The following is a 20,246-nucleotide window of genomic DNA, read 5'->3' on the forward strand; positions in this document are numbered from 1 at the left end:
GTGTGTGTGTGTGTGTGTGTGTGTGTGTGTGTGTGCGTCTTTACATACGTACTACTAGAGTACGTGTGTTTGGAATGCGTGTGTAGGTATGCTACAAGATAACTGTGCCTAACTGTGTGATGTGTGAATCAGAGTGGAGTAGAGAACAGGCTCATTGTATGTATGGGATGGAAGGTTTAGGGTTAGTTAGAGGAATGGTATTTGATGTCTGTTTGATATCATTCCCTTTTCCATTCCATGCATTCCAATGAGCCCGTCCTCCAGCCTCCCCTGGTGTATATAATCAGCATCAACGATGGGATTGTACTCGTATTGTACTCATATTGAACTTGTATGGTACCCCTATTTTACTTGTATTCTACTTGTATTCTCAGTGAAGAAACGGAAATACTGTGTGGCGTACATTGGGCAACAGTATGAACGTTGATGTATTTGATTGCTATCTCTCTGTAGATACTGATTCTCTGTGTAGCAACATGTAAATTAAATGTATGTTTTGCTATTTTTAATAAAGAAAGAAATCCATGATTTGCAGTCTAAGCTCAATTCAATACAACTTTATTGCAACTTAGTTTGGTTGCAACCACTTCACTGAGTTACAGACCAGTAGACCTATCTCAAATGCCAATCAAATTGGAAGGTCCTTACTGAACACAACTTGTAAACTTCAACTTAAATAACGACCAAGTTTAAACTTTCTTTTGCTAACTTTATTCCTAACACTTTTTACACTAGTATGCGCGTAGCCTAAGGTTAATGTTAACAAAATAAAAATAAAACAAGGACCATTATGCAGAGTGGGGCCCTGTAGAATACTTACAAAAGTGCATTCTTTCCTCCCTCCTCAAAGTAATTAACACGATTGGATTGGTAAAAGCAAGCTTTTCATTGGATTGGTAAAAGCAAGCTTTTCATTGGATTGGTAAAAGCAAGCTTTTCATTGGATTGCTTTCACCAATCATGTCATATCTTCAAAGAAGGGAGGAAGGAAGGATGCATTTAAAGAGTATTCAAACGGGGCCTAGGTATTCTGAATTCAATAAAACTCGGCCATTACGCCACACCAACAGCAAGGTAGACTGAGTGTCGCCAGGTAAACACTACCAATAAGCATATATTATCCAACTATGTGTGCACACGGTTCAGCAAAATGTCCAACATGTCATACAGCCTACTGTAGGTATGGTATCTGCAGAAGGTCTCATTGTCTGACACAAAACAAATGAAAAATAAATACTTTTTGAAAACCAAGAAAGCGTTAAGTCACATGAGTGGGAAATCCATCCATTTTTACGAGAGGGAATGTTTCACTACTTTTGTAAACCATCACGACGTCAGATTTCCAATGTGCAGGGCCTTTGTAAAGGGCATGTAGTCTAACTCCTAACCACAGTCTCTGACAACTTTAGTTAAATACTTTGTGCGTTTTGTTGTTGAATGTATTAATGTATACATCACATGTACATTTCCATAGCTTTTAACCAGAGTTGTTTTAAAGATTCAGCTTCTATAGGAGTCTTCTGTGTTGTGGCAAGCTTTTTAAAAGGTCTTTAGCACAGAGGTGATATTTGAGCTTTGATCAAAACATCATGCGCAAGCGAGTGTGTGTCACCGTCACCCTACTCAAGCACAACACGAAAAAATGTCAAATCACATGTCCCCTTCCTGTCTCCCATAGCAACACCAACAAGCTGCTAAGGTAACACCTCATGTCTCCTGCAGCCACTCCTCCGCGAGTGAGGAGAGCTCGGCCCTGCCTACACCTCTTTGGTCAGTTCGTCTGCGAACTCTGCCATGATGTCATGTACCCAGATGTCCTTCTCTTCCTGTGAGGTGTCGACCAGGTACACGGTCAACTTCCTGTCCCAGGGGTTAAGCGCTTCCTGTACGGCCTCCAGCTGGGCAACCAACGGCTTCTTCTCCACGTGGTTCCGGAACACAATGGAAGCCTCCTCAGACCACTGCCTGGGCTTTACTCCTATTGGTGGAGATGGACAGGGACAGTCAACTATACAGGTTTATACCAGAGGCATAGATACAGGGATTATAGATCTACCAGAACTATGGATAAAAGGTACCTTTAGGTATAGATGAAACATAGAAATAGAGGCCATAGACAGGCTATAGCCATAGACTAGAACCATATTTAAAGCTGTGCCCCAAGAACAAGAATCCAATAATATTTTCAGTGTAATTGCTAAAACGGCCACAAGGGGACTCCCTTCTCAAAGCTACCACAGTTTATCAAGTTGAGGATGAATCAACTGAAACGGCCATCAAGAAGCCCAAGGAACATGGGACAAACTTCAAAGTAGAAGTAGAGGGGTGGGAAAGGGTTTTATGTTTACATTTGTTGTTTAATCTACTGTTATTGAGATTAAGTAAAACAAATAAGTATTGTTAAATAAGGTTGTCGAGGGTGTACAGTATGTCTTTGCAGAGGATGACACTCTGTGGTTACCTGCGAGCTGGGCAGTGATGCCCTGGAAGGGGAGCTGGCGGAACTCCTTGATGAGGGGGCGTAGCTGAGTGCAGCTGACCAGCTCATGTTTGCCGTAGTCCAGCTCGTAGACGGAGACCAGGCCGTTGTTCAGGACCCCCTTCACCAACACACGGTGCCAACTAGGGGGAGGGGGGACAGGGACAGAGGTTACAGGTTGACTCCTATGTCAAATGCAGGTGTCCATCAAGTAAAATAAATATTGTACCGACTGTGGCCCAAAGAATCAGGCAAAAGGGTTAGTGTAACACACACATGCAAACACCCACACCCACACCCACACCCACACCCACACCCACCCACCCACACACACATTCCCCCCCACTCACTTGTTCTCCACCTTGGCAGCATAGATCTGGTTCTTCTCCACCGTGAGCAGCTTCTCCTCCATCTTGTTATAGTACAGGATCATCTCTCCCATCAGAACCACTAACTTATACATATCCCTCCACGGCTGCAATACAAAGTGGCCTGGGTGGCAGGCCACGGACACATAGATATCCATGTTATGGCCAGCAGAGGGCAGCTCCAGCAAGGGAGGCATCTGGGGAGGGGAGGAGGGCAGAGGGGGGGTCCCTGGAGGGGTGCGTCTGGGTCCAGACCCTGAGTGGGCCCTCCGGAGCTGGGGCTTGGTGGTGATGGTGGTGGTGGTGCTGCTACTGCCGTTGGTGCTGGAGATCTTAGAAGTGTGTGGGGGGGTAGTGGTGGGGGTGGTGGGGGTGGTGGGGGTTCTAGGGGTGGAGCTGGGCGTGGTGGGGGTCTTGGAGGGGGTGTGACTGGTGAGGAAGACGTCCCTCTGGTGCTTGAAAAGGTCAGAGTTGGCCATCTGGCGGTTGAGGCTGCGGGCGGGGTCGTGGAAGTTCTTGTCGGTGAATAGGTAGACGTGAACGGAGCGCTTGTTGTCGTCCTGCTTGGCTATCTGTTATGGAGGGAAGGAATGAGAGGGAGGTTGGAAGGAGTTAGGGAGGGAGAGAGAAAGAGAGAGAGAAGGGGGAGAAAGGAGGGATATAGAGAGAGAAAGAGAGGAGGGATGGGGGGAATAGAGAGGGTATATGGATATCAGGAGGTGGTGGTGGTATTGGGTGGTACAAAGGAAAGAAAACTCAAGGCAAAGTAGGCCAGTATGACAGAAATAATAAGATAAACATTGAAGGACAGAGAGGGAGTTTAGCCTGCAATACGTATTGCATTACCGATTTTTCGACTTTGTAAGGTTTGCATTCAAACAGGACCAGTGATAGTGAAATAAATACTAGCCCCAAATTCCCGGAGATAAAAGGCCTACGTCTTATAACAAATAAGTTATAGTTAAATTTTGCAAACAAATCACGCTCAGTCTTGTAGGCTATTACAAGTTGTAACAGTTCTCATTTCAGCACGTCGAGCGTTGGTGGTATAGTGGTGAGCATAGCTGCCTTCCAAGCAGTTGACCCGGGTTCGATTCCCGGCCAACGCAGACACTTTTGTCGCACTGTATTCGACGATGTTTTTTTTTGTTTGTTCCTTTTAAATACATTTTGTCACGTAAAAGCATGATACTGACACCTTTAAACCCGCTCGACACGTGTCGCCAAAATTTGTAATTAAATGTTTTTTTGTCGGTTTGCGCGCTTGAGGAGTCAGTCGCGTGCCAGATAAACCCAATTTCACTATGGCTGCCTCACTATCAAAAGTGAAAAAAAAAAAATCGTTAAGGAGAGTCTCTCTTTCTTATAAACTAAACGAAATCAAATGCAGATGCAGCTGCAGAACCTATTCTTCTCGGCAACTGGTAGACAGGACACGGCGCTGGCGCTGAGCATTAATACGTTCTTAAAGGGGCTATGCCGTTTAACAAAATACATGCTAAAGAGTACAAATACGTGTTATGCTGCTTTAGATATGCAGTAACCTATTTCATGTCATACATGTTGACAGACGTGGAACTGTTGGAGCTTTCTTATCATGCACCTCTGTTATCATGCACATCTGGAGGGGAGGGGGGGGGGGGGGGTGTCTGGGGGGAGTGTTTGTACAGTCCAGTGTACCTTCATGCTGCAGTCAGTAGAGTTAAGCACAGCATCTCTGAGCCATTGAACAGCATCTGGAGTCCAGGAACCCACACTGACAGCCAGGTCAGCCAGACAGCACTTCACCGCCTGCACAGAGAGACTACTGCACGTCAGACTACCAGCACACACACACACGCACACACACACCGACACAAGCACATACTCACACACACGCACGCACACACACACACACACACACCCCTCATCTTCATCCACTCATCTGCTGACCTGTGGTGGGATGGCGATGAGGTTACGCAGGAAGGGGGGCGGGACTTCCCTCAGCTCAAACACCTCCACTGAGGCCTGGACCCCCAGGTCCACAAACAGGATGTCCAGCACCCGACTGCCATGCAGGTTGGTGATCTGATGAGGAACAGGGGGTGGAGAACAGGAGGATGAGTGTGGGACTGGAGGCAAAGCGCCAGAGGATTTGTTAGCATCAAGTGCTAACATTTAGCTAATGCAGGTTGGTGATATGTTGAGGAACAGGGAAGAGATTGGGAAGAGAGGGGGATGAATGTGGAACTGGATGTAAGGCTTGGTGGAGGTACAAATTCCATTCCTCATTCTGTCCCATGCATTACAATGAGCCTATCCTCCGTTTTCTACCTCAACCAGCCTCACCTGATGTAAGGGTAAGAGAGTACCTCAACAGTGAGTCTTTCCTTTTTATCTGCACTAATCTAGAACACACAGGGCAAGTGAAAGCAGTGGAGACAAGGTGTGTAGAATGTGCTACTGACATGTTTTTGTTTTAACATTGATTATTTTCTTATTTCTAAGTGAATCATCCTCCAATTCTATAGAGTTGGACCAAGATGTTCAGCCCATTTGACAGCAGCCTTGGGATATTGTGTGTATCAGGGGAGGCTGGTAGGATGGTGGAGGTAGAAATCACACACGTGTTTGAATGAACATTCCTCATTCCATTCCATGCATTACAATGAGCTCGTCCTCCGATTTCTACCTCCACCAGCCTCCAATGGTATGTCCTTTTCAGCTACGCATAGCTATTGATAAACAGGTAGTAATAAGGGTGTCACCTCCACACGAGACCATTTGCCTTTGTAGCGCGCCAGACAGCCTTTCCCACAGAAGGGCCTGGAGACCAGGAACTCCGATGTCACCTGTTACACAAATGATGAGGTCATCAGGTTTGATCCAGACAGACACGATGAACCTGAGACGTGACTGTACTGCTACAGAGCAGGATATTCTAGGGCAAGGATCATATTCTGAATGTCAGTGTTAATTCTGCTCACATCAGACATAGTGGCACTATGGCACTTACTAAGTTATTATGACATTAACATACTATGATTGTTTCACCATTTTTCATAGTGCAATAACATCAAAGACTGCACACTAACACTAACCCTAACCCTCTTTTTCCTTTAAATCCCAATGTAAAAATATGAAGTAAAATATTGACCACAATGAATAATCCAAGACAGTATGTAGCGTACTGTGTGTAATAAAAATCTGACATGGTTTGAATATGTAACTGACATAACTTAGTGAATGGTAACTAGAGACTACAGTAGTGTCCTGCAGTGCCACTGGATCAGTTCCAGTGTCACGTGAAGAGATTAAGTGGCCTATGTCCTAACCCCAGATTATCTACCTTAATCTCAATCTGGCCACAATGGTGTGTCTGAAGAAGAAGGAGAGACTAACACATACACACATGTACACACACAGACACAGACACACTGCCAGACAGACAGACAGACAGACAGACACGCACGCACGCACGCACGCACGCACGCACGCACGCACGCGTACATACCGTAGGATGGTTGGTGGTTTTGAACTCTACACTCTGCAGTAACATGCAGATACCCATCATATCTCAAATGGTTTATTTTTCTTAACTGTAATGTTCAGGCAGGTAGAGGAGTACCTGGGAGTGGAAGTAGGCCTCTGTCTTCTCCAGGCTCTCAGTCAACTTGGCCAGGCCTCGAGATGGGAGCTGGCAGTAGATGGTCCCGTCTGAACACACACTGCTCACTGTCACGTTCATGTAGGCACTGTTCACCTGCAAGAGGAGGGTAATGCTTTATAACGCTTTATCTCCTTTAGTGCTGTTACTACTGTACCAAGGGAAGGAATGATTTCTTACTACTGCTATCTACACTCACCGAACCACGAAGAATTGAGGCTGTTTTGAGAGCAAAGGGAGGCCGTACCCAGTAATAGTATAGTGTTCCTAATAAAGTGTTCGGTGAGTGTATGTGATAATGGTATGAACACACACTGCTGACTGTCACATATAGGCACTGTCAACCTGCAGGAAGAACATGTACTGTATGTTGGTAATGAACAAGGTAATTTGAGTTGATGGGGGAAAAAAATCCTGATAAACAAATAAATAAACAAACATAGGCAATGCAGTGAAGGACAGGACTGTAGCTCTTATCTCAAGATCTCACCAAGGATGTCAACCAACCAACCAACCATCTGCAAACAGTGATTAGTGTTAATTACTTGTATTGATCATTAGTGTTGATTCATAATAATAATAATAATTACAATCGAACATGAGATTAACACTTAACATTAACAGTTAACAGTAACAGTCCTGGCCCCACCCACTATAGTATCAGATAATACAGAATGTATTCGAAGTCAGACATGTGAGGCTAACAGTAAGCCAACCTGTAGGGGGCTGGACAAGGTCTTATCCTGCAGGGCTTTTATGCAGGCAGCATTGATGTTGACATCATCATCCTGCGATGTGTCATACAGAACCACCAGAGGGGTCTGTCCTCTCTCCAGGATCTCAGCCAAAAGGATCTTCCCGCTGGCCATCGACTCAAACTTCTTCAGAACAGCAGCCTCCTGGCAGAACGTCTCAAGGCCTTCAGAATAATCACACACACACACACGCACGCGCGCACACACAAACACTACATTAGGAACACTGAATCTCGTTGGCACTAGTCAATCAGTAACACACTGCAGGCACTGCCAAGTCAGCAGTCCCTCTGTAACAATGTGTGACTTTTGATAGACTCATTGTGGGGGGATTCAGTCAACACTCACCAGCCAATTTACACTTAGTGGCCTGGAAAGGCAACTTGAAAAACTTCTCATGCAGCTCAAAAACTTTGTCTTTGTTGATGACTTCTGAAAACCCATGATCCACATAGTATACCTACAGTTAACAACAAACACACACACACACACACACACACACACACACACACACACACAAATAAGTGGAAGGCTAGTAAATCAAGCAAATCATTTAATAGAATGGCAGCAGTCATGACTTGCTGTAACTAACTGTAACCTAGTTCTGCCTGGTCCTGCGGTGCCATTCATGCCATTATGATTTCCACAATGGAAATCAATCATTATTGATCACCCCATAAAGAAACCATTAACATGGCACTTAGGGCTGGTTTCCCAGACACAGATTGAATCCTAGATTGAAATGCATCTTCAAGGGAGTTTTTCTATGGGAACATTTTTATTCAGCCCAGGACTAGGCTTAATCTGTGTCAGGGAAACTGACCTCTAAAGGTCCAAAAAGTGACAAAACAAACTCAAAATACTAAGCAAAATATGAAATATAGAATTATAGCAAAAGAAACTAATACGAATAGACCTAGTCTCCCATGCACAGACTTACAGAGTCTACAATTGACCTCACCTTGACCTTGTCGGCCATGACCTCACAGACTTGTGCTCGGAGGATCTCCTCCTCTTCCTCTGCCCTGACGGCAGCCAGCTGGCCCGAGGCTGGGGAGAGGAGGGACTTCCTGCTGTTGTCCTGCCCATAGAACTCTCTCATCTCATCCTCCAGCACTTCCTGGGCTTGGGAGTAGCCCTCCCCGATGTACCTGGCAAGAGAGATGACACATAAACATGGACATACATACACACACACACACACACACACACACACACACACAGTGTACATAAAAGTGCACATACATGCACATTCTATGGTCCAATGGACTCATTTCACTGTAAAGCATTTCACTGTGTACTGTACATGAGAACACATCAGAGATCCACAGTCCCTTGGATAGAAACAATGGTGGTCTTAATACCTGAGTATGACTCCGTTGGTATTGGTGGCCTCCACCACTAGTACAGAGGGGTACTCCTCCCTGGGGATGAGGAGAGGTGGTACGGCCTGGGTACTGAGTCTCCTGCCCACCTCCTGCCTGGCCCTCAGCTCCTCTTCTCCCACCGTGTCCGTCCGGTTACAGTTTTCGTCCTCCTTGCCTCCCCCATCGACCCCGCACCTTTTGTACAGGATGGCCCTCTTGGGGTTGTCGGGCATGGGGTAGTCGACGGTGCAGAAGTCGGAGAGCAGTGAGAGGTTGTCCAGGACATGCTCCGGCAGCTTGGTCTTATAGGTGTCCTGGAAGAGCTTGGGCAGCGCGTGGGCCCACAGTCCGTTACTGTACTTCACCAGCAGCTCCCCCAGCTTCTGCTTGAGGTCAGGGGAGAGGGTGGTGGGGGAGGCCGGGGGGCTGGGGGAGGAGGAGGGGGGTGTGAGGGGCAGGGGACTAGGGGGGGTGGTAGGGGGCCTCTGTGGGGCTGGGGACTGCCTGTCTGTGGGTGTGGTCAGGGTGGTGATTCTGCCAGGGAAATGGGATGGGGAGGGAATCTGGGTCTGCGTCTCCTTGGCTGGGTAGAGCAGCAACTCCATGGGGTTGCTGCTACAGGGTTTCTCTACCTGCAACAAAAGCAGGGGTCATATATACTCCTTAAATTGAGAGACCAAATCAAGAACATGCAGTAAGGTTAAAACTAGCATCATCAACTGTAAAAGAAATCATATGCTGCTATTGTGGGTTACCACAAAACAAACCAGAAAAAGGATGCACATCACAATGGTATTGCGATGTGCAATGTGACAATACAGTAAATACGTTTGGCTACGGAATGGATTCTTGCTCTATTTACAAAATCTATAATATTCTTGTGAAAATATGTATTCAACATTATGTCTAGTATTTACTGTGGGTGGAATCCTAACTCGAGATCTTGCATTCATGTGAATTGGAAATTTGCACAATGATCCATCTTACGTGTGCAGATCTCAAGTTTGCAGTGCTTCAGTCAATTGTGAATGGTAACGTACAGTGCATATGTGTGTCCAGTTCTCCAGGTCCTTGAGTGCCTCGCTGGGCAGGTCCTGTTTGTACAGCTCTCTGTACAGCTGGGGCAGCTTGGATACCCAGAAGCCATTGCTATACTTGTTGAGGACCTCTTTGATGCGGCCCTGGACCTGCTGGGGGTTGTAGGCACTGGGATAATGGTGCATCTTGGGCTTCCCTGTCCCTGAGCCTGGGCTCTCATTCAGATTCAATGGAGCTAGAGGAGGAATTAATGAATGGATGCATGAACAGATGAATTAATGAATCAATGAATGAATTAATGAATCAATGAATCAATGAATAGATGGATGGATGAATAAATGTATGAATGAACATGAACACATGTTTGATACCATTCCTCATCCCATTCCATGCTATACAATGAGCCCGTCCTCTGATTTCTACCTCCACATGCCTCCCCTGATTGAATCTCTGTTCTTATTGGTGCTCCTACAGTCAGGTAGAGAGTCCTACTTACTATTGGTCTGCTGAGAGTTCCTGGAGAGGTGGGCGTGCACCTCCTTCTGGAAGCGTGACGGCAGGGTCATCCTCTTGTCTGGCCTACACACAGAAACAGGACAGAACTAAAAACCAAGTCTGACTAACCTATTATTTCTGGGGCTCAACGACTAGGAACACATGAAACAATAAAAAACTGGCCTTGAATGCACTCCTTATTCTTGATACCACCAATATAATGTGATATAATAAAATAGGACAGAATAGAATTGTTTTTAAAAGCTTGTGATAAATGTTATCTCTAATAACTGGATAACACCCCCATTTCTCCCTGTTTACACCTAGCATCCCTGTTTCTCTGTCAAACATCTCTGGGTGAATCCAGCAATGTGACTAAACCCAGTGGAAAGACAGAGCCTCAGACGCTGTAGACACTTCCTCAACAACAGTCTGATGCTCAGAGACTCTTCACTGACTGCTCCCTATTTACCCACAATGCTCACTTGGAGTCTCCACCCCCCCCCCCCCCCCTATTAAACAATGACAGATCCATCATACACTGTCAACTGGTAGACTGATATATGAAGCATAACACTGTGCCTTGACATAGAATGGAAACAACATTAAACCCATGAAGCAAGGCTTTAAATCATAACACCTGTCGGCTTGATAGTCCTGGTAGTTGATAGGATTTTGATTGGAGTCTACAGTACAGTACATCACACTTTGAAAGATGGCCATAACTTTTTAGTATCCTCAAGAGTGTTGATAGTTGATAAAAGTGGAGGCCGGTAGAAATCAGAGGACAGGCTCATTGTAATGCATGGAATGGAATGAGGAAAAGTATAAATGAGGAATGATATCAAACACACGTTTGATACCATTCCTCATTCCATTCCATGCATTACAATGATCCTGTCATTACAATGATTTCAGATTTCTACCTCCACCAGCCTCCACTGGAGTGAACCAACATTTTACAGCGCCCTCGATGTCACAGTGTGACTTGACAATGACCAAACAATCGCCACCACCACCATCCAGAACCCCTAGAACCCTCCCGATCTTTCCTCCCGTGTCAGTCAGATAAAGTGAGGTGGTGTGGTGTGGGGGGTGCTTCCCTCCCCATGCGTGCATGCATTTGATCGGAGGCGTCAGATGAAAGTTGCACAGCTAGACGGTACTAAATAGAGATATGCTGATTCACTGCGGCCTGGTTTAGAATCACTAATCTGCAGTAGAATAGAGGGGGGATTAACAGGCCTTGCTCCATGGTGTCGAGCTATGCCATGGCGGGCTCCCCGCGCCCCATTGTGAAGGACGGGAGAGTGCCACTGATACACAAAACACTGAGTGAGGGGTGAGGTCAGTTGTTTTCACAGAGAAGGGCCTTGTGGCCTGAAAAGAGGCGCTTGGCTGGGGAGAGAGAGAGGTGGGGGGGGGGGGGGGAGAGAGAGAGAAAGAGCAAGAGAGAGGGGGGAGAGAGTGAGAGGGAAAGGGGGAGGGAGAGAGACAGAGAGAGAGAGAGAGAGAGAGAGAGTGAACACAGCCACCCCATGCAACCCTATGCTAGTGCTGAATAAGCAGGCAGGCAGGGAGGGAGGGAGGGAGGGAGGGAGGGAGGGAGGCAGGGAGGGATGCAGGGACACAGGGAGGCAGGGAGGCAGGCAGGCAGGGAGGGAGGGAGGGAGGAAGCCCCCAACCAGTGGGTTCCACTGCCTTTCATTCATAAGCCTATTCTGATTCAAGTCAGGCTACAAGGACAGGAGGAGAAAGAGAGAGGGAGGAAAGAGACAAATAAAAAGAATCCTTGTCCTCTTTTCCCCTTCAACTTTTCTGGCTCTTTGGGTTATTCTAGAACTCAAGGACACATTTGTTTCAACCCAACTATACTGCAGCTGTGCTACCAACTCAAAGTGCTATTTCCTAAACAGAGCAGAGCTCCAACACATTTCCAAAACAGATAAAAAACAACAGCCAGAGGCACAAGAGACCAAAGGACCATATCAGAAGCCCTCATTTACATTCCTTCTGATCCCTTGTCTCTCATACATCCCAGCAGACCATAAGGCTCCTTCCCGTCACATGTACTGTCAGCCCCAAAGGGGTACAGAACCTTATTTTATTAATCTTCTTCTCATCACATGTTTTTCTCCAAGGGAACATCTTGAGGAGTGTTCTGCCCCCTATGGAGCTGTTTAATGAGATCTGTCAGGGTAAAGGATGCTTGATAGAGGGGCAGCAGAGTTGAGTGGGCACTGGGCAGAGACTGGGCTTAAAGCTGGCTGAGGTGGAATGGCTGAAAAAACAACACTTCTGGGCATGTCACTGGTATTGGTGGAGGGAATGTATCGTGGGCTTAGACAATCTTGACACTAATGAATCACTTAATTCCAAGTGTTGTCTTAAGGATCATCCTCCAAAGTGGCAATAAAAAGATCCAACATTGGTTTGGTTGTTCGGATTTGGAAGGATTTCAATTTTGGTTGCTTCTGAGGTAGTCTCATCTGAGGTGAAAAGATGTTCTTCCAAAGATAGTCTGTATGATAAAGATTTGCATATTCTACGAAGTTGGAATGTCAGTGGATTCAGGTCATTATCTGAAATTCAATACATGAATTAAAAATAGCCTTGTGCTTTGTGATGTTTTTAACGCGTGTATTTGACAGGGACAAATGTCCCTGTATTTTAATTGCCCCAACCCTGCTCCATAGTAGGGCTGTAGACCTCCACTCACCTCTCTGATGGGGCTGTGGGCTTCCTGGTGGGCGTGTTCTGGTTGGAGGGCTTGTTCTGATTGGTGCTGTTGGTCTTCCCCTCCGGCTGGGTGTCCCTCATGCTTGTCTGTTTAAAGTCTCCATGGCCCCCGGACCGGCTGCCGCCTCGCCCCCCACCTCGCCCCCGGTGGTCTGGCTGTCTCAGAGACGTCCTGGGCTTGGCTGTGGAAGAGAGCGGTATCAGGTATACTGTACTGTAAAACACACACACACACACACACACACACACACACACAAATACACACAGAAAGACAGATGCACACACACACGCGCGCACACACACACACACACACACACACACACACACACACACACACACACACACACACACACACACACACACACACACACACACACACACACCACAAGTTGAGCAGTAAGGGGACAAAACTCATACAGCTCAACCAGGTGCTGTGCTGTGGTAGCGCAGCCTGCTAACGCTCAACTCAAACTAAAATGTCCAAAAAGGGAGTCAATGTTAATTCTCTGTAAATCCATAATCATAATTTTTGCAGTACAACTCTGAGATGACATCATACAGAATAGAACCATCAAGTCCTGTAGTTCTGAAATGACATAATCTCTGACCAACCAGAGCTCTCTGTCTAAATAGAAGGCTGCTGTCATCAAACATCACTTTCTGCTCTGTTCAAACATTACATTACAAATCTGATCACATATTTTAGCCTCATTGACAATGCAATGACATCATACCCATTCACCAAGCTGTCATGATGCCATACTCCCAATCCAGTCATATTACATAATCTGTTTCAGCCTGACTTTATGTCATACACCAACCCAGCTGCCATGACATCACACAACACAACAGCCCAGCTCTGACAGTGACAACATATCTTACCTCTCTCATCCTGATCCTGCCTCCCCCTGTCCCCCACCTGCCTCCCCTGCTCCTCCTCTTAGCCTGAACCTGCCTCCCCACTGCTCCTCCTCCCATCCTCCCCCATGCCTCCCCCTGCTCTTCCCCCCTACTCCCCCCCTGCTCCTCCCCTCTGTCTTCCCCTGCCTCCCCCTGCTCCTCCTCTCAGCCTAAACCTGCCTCCTCCCTGCTCCTACCCCCTGCCTCCCCCTGCTATCATCCTGAACCTGCCTCCCCCCTGCTCCTCCCCCTGCCTCCCCCCTGATCCTCCTCTCAGCCTCCCCCATGCTCCTCCCTTCTGCACATCCCTGCTTTAAGCCTCTATTGAAGAACCACAGCAGCAGAGCACAGCAGCATCTGTATTCTCCTCCCCTAACACCGTACAGCCAGCTCCACAGAGAGCGAGCAGCTTTGTGTCTAGCTAATTACCGTGAGTCGTGGTGGTCTGGTCTCAGCCAGAACCCTGGGACCCTCCTCCTCCTCCGGCAGCAATGCGTCTGCTGTACAGCTCTGAGGTAAACTGAGGCGACAGCGGCGAGGCAGACAGACAGAGCAACGTCACAGACCCGGCTCCCTGGTCTCAATCTGAGAGCATATCAATATCCCTGTGATCAGCCATTCAGGAGACAAGAGAGAGAGAGAGAGAGAGAGAGAGAGAGAGAGAGAGAAGGAGAGGGAGACGCTGTGTTGGCATGCGACTCAGCAGCTCTACGCTTGCTTCTGAAACGCTGAATGTTCCAGGCTGCATGAGTTTCTCTCCTTCTCTCTCTCTCTCTCTCTCTATCTCTCTCTCTCTCTCTCCCCTATCTCTCGCTCTACTCCCCTCTCCCATTCTCTCGCTCCCACTCTACCCCCTCACTGTCTATTTCACCCCTCTCTCTCAGTCTCTCTCTGTCTACTACTCTACCTTTTCTCTCTCTCCCTCTCTTTCTCTTTATAACAGTGGTAAGGGAGAATACAGATGTCCTCTTTCTGCTGTATCATAATCTAGAGAGGGTGTTGGTACAGAAACTGGGGGTACATGGGGTGGGGGGGGGGGGGGTTGGCGGGGGGGAGGGTAGCGTCTGACCTCATGCTGAGGCTTTTATTCTTAGCACCTCTAGTTCTGTCACATCCCACAGAGGAACTGGCTAAATAGGCCAGTCATCCAATACTTGCCATGTCTGCACCAGAAACCACAGAACAAAGCGTAACCCATGAAAGACCTTTCTAATACTGCACTGTCATCTCAGACAGGAACGTAGCCTACATACCTCCCCATGCCACAACAACATATCTCATGAACTTTCAACCCGTCAAAGTAGTCTCGTCAAATCAAGTACATTGTCCTATATCACCGTGGCCTTGTGTAGGGTGTGGAGTTTGAACTGATTCAAAGAACAAGCTCAAATGTCTGTGTAATTTGATAGAACTAAATTGCATGTTCCCCAGTTTCGTTCCAAAAGGTTTATTCTTTTCCATTGGATTAGAATGTTGTGAAAGTCCTTAATATAGAACTCTCAGGATCTCACCTCTAAGGCCACTTTGAGAAGCTAGAGCTAGAGTAGGCATACAGAGCCATAGAAAAGCATGGCTTTATTACTCTTTGATATTTTACAGCAGTTATTTATAAACTATGTGGTAACAAGTGGTACTTTCTGGTTTTTCCTCAATGAATTCAGCAAAGTTAGTGACTACCTGGTGTAACCGAGTTGAGATGGTAAACTCACTCCTCAAGTTCAAATACCCCATCCACGCTGTCAAATAGCTCGCTTTTCAATAGTGTAGCTGGTTTACATTGGGTATCTGAGAAAATGGTCACGTGTTTTGGCAAGCCAGAGGTCAGAAGTTCGAGGCTCAGTCGGAGCAAGTTGAATTGCGAGGCTACTGTTTGCAACAAATTGATGTCTGTTTCATTGGTGCCGTGACCCGGATACGCAGTTGGGCTCAGCTCGATGGCTGGGCTTGCTTAGGTGTTGTGAGTTTAGAGGGGTGAGTGTAACTGAGTTGAGGTGGTAAACTCACTCCTCAAGTTCAAATTGCTAGTCTCATTGCTGTCGAATTGCTAGCTTTTCAATAGCGTAGCTGGTTTACATTGGATATTTGAGGAGGCGGTCACATGTATTGGCAAGCCAGAGGTCAAAAGTTTGAGGCTCAGTCGGAGCAAGTCGAATTGTGGAGCTACTGTTTACCACAACTTGACGTCTGTTTCACTGGTACTAAGTGGCACATCTAAAAGAAACACCACATGTGACTAATATGTAATTATTAGGTAATAATGCTTTACCCCGTACCTGCTTAATACCAGGCTGTAACATAAAGGGTTACCACACCCTGTTCACATGTTCAGAGTGAAACACCCCTGCTCAGTTGTCATTGGATAAGAAGACGAGCCACTCATCAACATGTCCATCCACATTAAACCAATCTCCATTCACCATGTATTTTTTTTGTTTATTATTATTATTGTTATTTTAAAAGCAAATAAAATTTGTTTTAATAAAAGTAAAGCTGAGGACATAAACAGTGAACTACAATGCCCCCCACCATTGTCCCTTGCCCAACCCAAAACCTCAACCTGAAACTGAGAAGAGGGATAGAAGAAGGGCACGAATCCCTGAGCTGTCCCTCCAAGAACCAAAGTCTGTCTGTCTGTCAGACCAGTCATTACTTGCCAGTTGCCACAATGACCATCTGGATGCCAGTCTGTCTGTTTCTGCTTTAGTCAACTGGCAAGGCATTGCTGTGCCATGTGTTACTGGTGGGTAGATTCAGATGACAACAGATGGTTATTTGTTAGGCGATCTTGACCGTGGTGACCGGTGGACCCTACCGTTGAGTACCAGAGGGGTGGCTGGCTTCACCCTCATCTGGCAGTTGACCAGTTGAGGTCGGCCAGTCTTCTTGGATGTGCGCTGGCGGGCCACTACTTTGGCTACATGGGCCGACTCGTTGCAGACCGAGGCAAAACACACCATCTGGAGAGAGAGAGGAAGCGCGAGAGAGAGATAAGGAGAAAGAGAGAGAGAGAGAAAAAGAGAGAGAGATAGAGAAGAGAGAGAGAGAGAGAGAGAGAGAGAGAGAGAGAGAGAGAGAGAGAGAGAGAGAGAGAGAGAGAGATGGGGGTATCACAGGATTCAGTCATTAGCCCACACCAGCTGGACGCTAATAATCTTTTAGCATCATTGTTTTGCTTTGATGCTTTTGTGGAACGACAGCCTAAAAAACAGCTTCATCTGTCATTCGGGAACATTGACAGTCCAATCAGCCAATTCATTAAAAAACACCGTCATTCATTTCTAATTAGCAGTCAAATGTCAGTGTGTGTGTGTGTGTGTGTGTGTGTGTGTGTGTGTGTGTGTGTGTGTGTGTGTCTGTGTGTGTGTATGTGTGTTTCCTCCTCACCTCCCCAGACCGGTTGCGCTCCATGCGCACCACGGAGGGCATGCTCTGCAGCAGTGCATCCATGTTGGGATGGCCCATCTGTTTGTGAGGGATCTGCTCCCCAGTCAACTCCTTGTACTCAGCCTGCAGGCGTGACAGGGACACCCCGCTCTTATTGGCCTGTAGCACCGCCCGCAGCATCTTCTTCACCAGCTCCACATCAGCCATCTTTGTAACAAACACATGAGATTAAAGTTTCATTTTACATGAATTCTGCCTGTGAAATCAGAGGCAGATGGGTGCCTTGGATGTGGATTTTAAACAACGTGATATAATGATATCCCCTATTACTGTACATTCAAGTCTTGAGCTGTTATTTTGTTGCATGCATTTGTTCTACAAAGAAATGGCCTTTCAATAAAGATTCAATTGAAGCAAATGTAATTGTACCCAGTGGGACAGGGATGCCTGATCAGGCAGGTTCGTATCACTGATCCCTGAGGCCGCAGACTCAGAGGGGAGGGTGTAGTGGTTTCACTGGGTGTTGATGTGAAAACCTCCGCTTGAGTCTAAAGCTTCTATTACGATACTATACTATGGCGTTTTTTGATGATAGCCTACCACAACTAGTAGGTCCTTACTCCTTAGTGCAGAGGTTCCCAAATTGACATAAATCATTTCCTGTGACCCCAACAACATGATTGGCTATGCCAACACGTAATAATGATGTCCAAGTGTATTCTAATTGCCTAAAAGAACCTCTAATTGGTTGGATATGAACCCCAAAAAACTGCAATATAGGCGACAGATGCAATACACAGACAATGTTTGTCTTCATTAAAAATAAAAATGTTTGTGTCTTTTTGATTAAATCACAGAGGTTAGTTAGATTTTCTCAAGGTACCCCAATTTAAAAACAGGGGACCCCACATGGGGTCCCAACCCCAAGTTTGGGAACTCCTGCCTTAGTGTATACAAATAAAGAAAAACAATAAATTAATTAAAACAATAAATTAAATAAAACAATTAAAGTTGTTACTTAAACCACGTATTCCTATGGATAAAACAAAATATAATTACAATTAAAATATATCAAAATAAACCAAGCAAAGTACTTAAGGGCACTGTTGATGTAATCATGATGATCAAATTGCATTTCACTGAAACAGGAGAGCATTCACTTTCGATTACAGATGGGCATAAGGCTTTCTACATTATACAACGCCCTAAAATGGAATTTGCAATGTCTGATGTCTGCTGTTTTGCTTTTGCTTCCAAATGCACGATGTAATAAGACTATAGTATAAGACTGCATATAAAACTTCAGTATAATTAGCTAACTTAATATCAACTACATTCAGTACAGTTCTTGAATCTAGCTAAGGAAAGACACGCCCTCAAATTCAACAACTTTCTTTTGCAAGTGGACCATAGTTTCGATGTGAATAGAACATAATATGTAAAACCTATTGAAACTGTCCAGCATATACTGATATACATAGAATGTGTAGGCTAAATTTAAGAAGTTGTATCAAAACCAAATGTACCCCAGAGAGAAATTGTTTAGAGTGAGCAAGTCTCGTGGCTCTCTGCTCCTCAGGAATTCAGAGTACAGGGCAACAAGTGGTGACGTAATGTGTCACATCCACACCCGATCGTTCTATGCCAACGGGCAACGGGTAATTGTTGTATAAAGTTGCACGCTTTGCGCACACATTGTGAAGTAGAAAATAATCAGTTTGATCAATTATAAGTTCCAATCAAGAGACTGATCGACTGGATGATGCATTCGTAAGTGTCGCCATCAACTCCTGGCCGGTGTATCAAGCGACATTGCGCGATCAGGAGTTCCGTACTCCTGTCACTCGGGACAGTCCGCAGTAGTTATCCAAAGAATGAATAGACACCATCCCAACTATAACCAACTCATCTTACTATTAAAACGATAATTTAATGTAATCAAATTAATTGCATAGTAGTCTATATTTAGTCTTACCTTGCTGGGAATAGAGGGGACGGTGACCCGGTTAATTAATTCAGGACCTGTTTGTCACTGGCTCTTCCAGTTAGTATCTGTCGCCCTATCGCTCACCAAGCGCTTCGCATGAGCGTCTCCCAGCCGGCCCGGTAGTTACAGTATTTCATCCGTGATGTGATTGGCCAGTTTGCACGGTCCCCTGCTAATTACGCATGAAAGCGCAGGCGCGCCACAACAAATAGAGGCGCAGCAGCTCTCATAGCGCACACAAAGCTCTCCAATCTACAGGGATTTATTACAGGTGACACTTATTCCAGGCACCTTGGTGACAGCCTGCAATGATGTATATGTCTCTGGACGAGAAGAAACACAATGACAAATAGGCCTACACTAATACAGATATACCTAAAAAGTGCCACATGTATAATGAGTTATTCCTCCAGTCAAAAAACAGGTCCTCATACTGTAGCTCTCATAGGACTCATTTAACCTCCTATCTGAGACACTCTGATAGGGGTCTGAGAGAGACACTCTGATAGTGGTCTGAGTGAGTGCATTCTGTCTCAACAATCATTCTATCTCAACAAGGTCACTGTCTGATCCAATGAAACTCTGGGTTGTCAGTGTTAAGAAAGAGTATAAGCTACTGCATCAGTCTCACCGTACAGTATTGTGGTTTTGCTGGGAATATACATGTTGATGGGTTTCTATATCATCAGGTAACAGGTCTTATTACAGCAGGGAATAAAATGGTATGGTAATCATATGGTAATAATATTGTATTTCTATGTATTAACCAAGTAATTAACCTTTATTATGACTGTCTTCGAAATTACTGGGTGTTGCCAAGATAACTTAACAATTGCATTAAGATGAATGACGTACTACTGTGTATCTTCAGTCCATGGAGTGCTTGAGAAGAGGGAATACACTGTTGCATGAAGTCAGCTGGGCTACATAGACGCCCCATCCTTCTCTTTTTTCCCTCTCACATTTCTCACATACCTCCTTGCCACGCTCCTTCCTGACTATGGTCTCTCCAGAACCAGATAGTTGGATAATCGCTGGACTGAAAGGCATGTTAGTTAATGTTCTCTCATACCATTTTGGGCTGGGAT

The 20,246-nt window shown here is 45.8% G+C and overlaps 1 protein-coding gene across 1 annotated transcript; it reads right to left on the reverse strand.

Moving 5' to 3' along the window:
- Window positions 1-598: 598 nt before the first annotated feature.
- Window positions 599-19,269, reverse strand: tdrd7b (tudor domain containing 7 b). The gene is made up of 17 exons (XM_083675350.1): window positions 19,147-19,269; window positions 17,172-17,378; window positions 16,600-16,744; window positions 12,868-13,069; window positions 10,150-10,232; window positions 9,656-9,888; window positions 8,613-9,247; window positions 8,210-8,399; window positions 7,597-7,708; window positions 7,210-7,412; window positions 6,455-6,589; window positions 5,595-5,678; window positions 4,780-4,914; window positions 4,528-4,638; window positions 2,830-3,419; window positions 2,462-2,622; window positions 599-1,978 (listed from the first exon to the last, which is right to left on the reverse strand). The coding sequence occupies exons 2-17, from the start codon at window positions 17,376-17,378 to the stop codon at window positions 1,758-1,760; spliced, it is 3,447 nt and encodes a 1,148-aa protein (XP_083531476.1). The 5' UTR covers window positions 19,147-19,269; the 3' UTR covers window positions 599-1,757.
- Window positions 19,270-20,246: the final 977 nt, after the last annotated feature.

This window comes from Argentina silus (genome assembly GCF_951799395.1).
Source record: "Argentina silus genome assembly, chromosome: 1".
Lineage (NCBI taxonomy): Eukaryota > Metazoa > Chordata > Actinopteri > Argentiniformes > Argentinidae > Argentina > Argentina silus.

What these genes read in the sequence shown, in the direction of transcription:
- tdrd7b (XM_083675350.1), bottom strand. Translation starts at nt 17,378, where the DNA reads ATGGCTGATGTGGAGCTGGTGAAGAAGATGCTGCGGGCGGTGCTACAG. An exon ending in CCCACAGCCCCATCAGAGAG is followed by an intron (nt 10,233 to 12,867) that starts GTGAGTGGAGGT and finishes TTCTGTGTGTAG; the next exon opens with GCCAGACAAGAGGATGACCC. An exon ending in GAACTCTCAGCAGACCAATA is followed by an intron (nt 9,889 to 10,149) that starts GTAAGTAGGACT and finishes TTCCTCCTCTAG; the next exon opens with CTCCATTGAATCTGAATGAG.